Here is a 3,350-nt window from a genome sequence, read left to right as displayed (position 1 = left end):
TGGATTCTTAAGCATGCTCTCCACGTATGCGGCGTGCTAGCTGGATGTCTTTTGGCATAATTGTTACACGTTTGGCATGGATAGCACAAAGGTTGGTGTCTTCAAAAAGGCCAACCAGATAGGCCTCACTTGCCTCCTGCCAAGCACCAATAGCTGCGCTCTGGAAGCGCAGATCTGTTTTAAAGTCCTGAGCAATTTCTCGCACCAGACACTGGAAGGGAAGTTTGCGAATCAAAAGTTCAGTGGACTTCTGATAACGTCTAATTTCAAGGAGTGCCACAGTACCAGGCCTGTAACGATGAGGTTTCTTCACCCCTCCAGTAGACGGCGCACTCTTGCAAGCGGCTTTTGTAGCCAGTTGCTTCCTGGGTGCTTTACCACCAGTAGATTTGCGGGCAGTCTGCTTTGTACGAGCCATGGTATAGAGATCTCCTTACTTATCCCCCTTCTCCTTCGGCTGGAGCTCGGCGAGTGAGAGGCGGTGCTGGCGTTGGAAAGCGACGGCCAAAGGATAAAGTTCTAAACATATATGTGGTATTTCGGCATTTTAGGTACTATTGTGATTACAGAAAACTGCATTTTATACAATACCTTTGAGAATTCACATTGGCTAGAATTCCGAGTTTCATTCCATTCAGCTATGGCTTGTCTTTGGCAGGACAATTTCTATTTAGCACTTAGCAAAATTCTTTGTGTCATTTGAGAGGATTTTATCAGTAAAAAGAAAAAAAAATGCAAGTGACACTAAATTCTTTCAGAGAACTGGACATTCTTGTTTTTGCAGTGTTTTAGAAAATGCTGGAATAGGAGAAAGAATGGGGCTTGGAATCAGACACATCTGGCTTCGATTACAGGCTTCCTTTCTACCACTAGGTAATTGAATGACAATGGAGAGGTAATTACTGCACTGAAAATCAGTTTCCTGAAGTGAAAAAGGGAATAAAGTTATGTCACAGAGCCTGGTGTGAGCAGCACTGTCAACTCCAGCTCTTCGTGAGTCGTGGATGTGTTCCTGGATGTGTGGAGTTCATCCTCCCCAGCTGGTACCCTGCTTAACAATGAGGTCTGATAAGGACTGCCACTGAAACTGTTACTGAATGTGCTAGATCTCCAGTGACTTCTGTGTTTAAAATAGGAAGTCAGGAACATAGCTGCAAGGTCCTTCTGAACCTTGAGATTTGGTAGTTCAGGAGCCTTTTCTCAGCTTGGACATCTTGTGCAGGGTGGCATGCGCATGCGTATGTGTGCGTGTGTATAATAGGCACACCTGTAGAGAAGGTAACAGGACCCTTGAGGTGAATGAGGGCGGGAGTGTGTACCTGTGGTTGCACGAGGAAGACGGCCCCTGACCAGATGTTTTCTGATCCAGCCCCTGCCCCCACCAACAGTTCTCAGGACCCTCTAGTATTCTGTGAGCTTATTGCAAGGTGTTACAGAGGTGGTCGCCGCTGGTTGTAGCATCTCTAGGCAGCGGCTGCCATCTGGTGGTAGACGTCTCAGGATGCTTCATGCAGAATGCTGGCTGCACGGGCTGAGCTTTTACCTGGCTTCTCAGTAAGCCAGATTCTGCTTTTCAAAGAGAATTAGTGATTTTACCAGAAAGGAATTTTAAAAATGTATAAATTGAAAAAGATAGATGTATTCTAGAGTAAAATGTGTGTCATATTTATTTGTTTATTTTTATTTTTTTGAGATGGAGTTTCACTTTTGTTCCCCCGGCTGGAGTGCAATGGTGTGATCTTGGCTCACTGCAACCTCCACCTTCTGGGTTCAAGTGATTCTCCTGCCTCAGCCTCCTGAGTAGCTGGGATTACAGACAAGTGCCACGACACCTGGCTAGTTTTTTTTGTATTTTTTAGTCGAGACGGGGTTTTATCATGTTGGCCAGGCTGGTCTTGAACTCCTGACCTCAACCGATCAGAAATTTATTGTTTCACAATTCTGGAGGATAGAAGTCTTAAATCAAGGTGTTGACAGGGCTGGTTCCCTTTTTTTTTCTTTGAGACAGAGTCTTGCTCTGTCACCCAGGCTGAAGTGCAGTGGTACTGGGATTACAGGTACTCGCCACCACACCTAGCTAATTTTTGTATTTTTAGTAGAGATGGGGTTTCACCATGTGTGTCAGGCTGGTTTCGAAATTCTGACCTCAGGTTATCCACCCTCCTCAGCCTCCCAAAGTGCTGGGATAACAGGCGTGAGCCACCGCACTTGGCCTTAAATGTTTAATTTAGATGTTTAACCAAGTTGGGCGCGGTGCTCCTGTAATCCCAGCACTTTGAGAGGCCAAGGCCAGCGGATCACTTGAAATCAGGAGTTTGAGACCAACCTGGCCAACATGGCGAAACACCGTCTCTACTAAAAATACAAAAATTAGCCGGGCATGGTGGCTTATGCCTGTAGTCCCATCTACTTGGGAGGCTGAGGCAGGAGAATCACTTGAACCCAGGAGGTGGAGATTGCACCACTGCACTCCAGCCTTGGTGACAGAGTGAGATTCTGTCTCAAAAGATAAATAAATAAATAAATAAAACATCAGGCCAGGTATAGTGGCTCATGCCTGTAATCCTAGGACTTTGGGAAGTTGAGGTGGGAGAATCACTTAAGTCCAGGAGTTTGAGAGCAGCCTGGGTAAAGTGTAGAGAGCCTGTCTCTACCAAAAAAAATAAAATAAAAAAAAAAAAATCTGAACACACCACATGTTTATATATAAAGTATGAGTTGAATCCACAAACAAAGATGTGAAAGAAGTATGCCTTTATTGTTAGAACACAGTTACTTTCTTCGATTTTGAACTCACATCTTGAGAGGTTGGTTGATAATTGTAACCCCCACTTCTGAGAGTCATATTGCATGTTATGCTTTTGGGATTTGATGAGGGACGTTTGGTCCTTGGTCATCCCTTCTTACAGGGGAGATTTGAGATGTGCATGTTTCCTGGCCCTTTAGGTGGTCCAGCATGCTCAGCACATGGGGCCCAGCCAACCCTGCCCCTGTGTCTGTTTGCATAGATGTGTCTCCGACCTGGCCTCTCTCAAGTTCTGCAGCCTTTTGGGTATTGCTGCCAGAACACAACTCCTCTTTCTCCTCCTCCTCCAACTCTGGCCTCAGCAACCTCTTTTCCTCCTTTTCTCGTCTTTCACTCAGCCTAGAGGAACTTCTTTTTTCTTTCTTCTTTTTTTTTGAGACAGAGTTTCACTCTTGTTGCCCAGGCTGGAGTGCAATGGCAAAATCTCAGCTCACCGCAATCTCTACCTCCTGCGTTCAAGCGATTCTCCTGCCTCAGCCTCCCAAGTAGCTGGGATTACAGGCATGTGCCTTCACATCCAGCTAAATTTTTATATTTTTAGTAG

The 3,350-nt window shown here is 45.4% G+C and overlaps 1 protein-coding gene across 1 annotated transcript; it reads right to left on the bottom strand.

Annotated features, from left to right (window-relative positions):
* Nucleotides 1-6: 6 nt before the first annotated feature.
* LOC108285395 (histone H3.3A-like) lies at nt 7-433 on the bottom strand. The gene has a single exon (XM_017502556.2). It carries the CDS (start codon nt 416-418, stop codon nt 8-10), a length of 411 nt encoding a protein of 136 aa, XP_017358045.1. The 5' UTR covers nt 419-433; the 3' UTR covers nt 7.
* Nucleotides 434-3,350: the final 2,917 nt, after the last annotated feature.

Source organism: Cebus imitator, unplaced genomic scaffold, assembly GCF_001604975.1.
Source record: "Cebus imitator isolate Cc_AM_T3 unplaced genomic scaffold, Cebus_imitator-1.0 Scaffold297, whole genome shotgun sequence".
Taxonomy (NCBI): Eukaryota; Metazoa; Chordata; class Mammalia; order Primates; family Cebidae; genus Cebus; species Cebus imitator.
The sequence above is the reverse complement of the archived record's forward strand: the minus strand, read 5'-3'. Positions and strand labels throughout refer to the sequence as shown.

Coding starts and splice junctions, on each gene's coding strand:
- LOC108285395 (XM_017502556.2), bottom strand. CDS start 418: ATGGCTCGTACAAAGCAGACTGCCCGCAAATCTACTGGTGGTAAAGCA.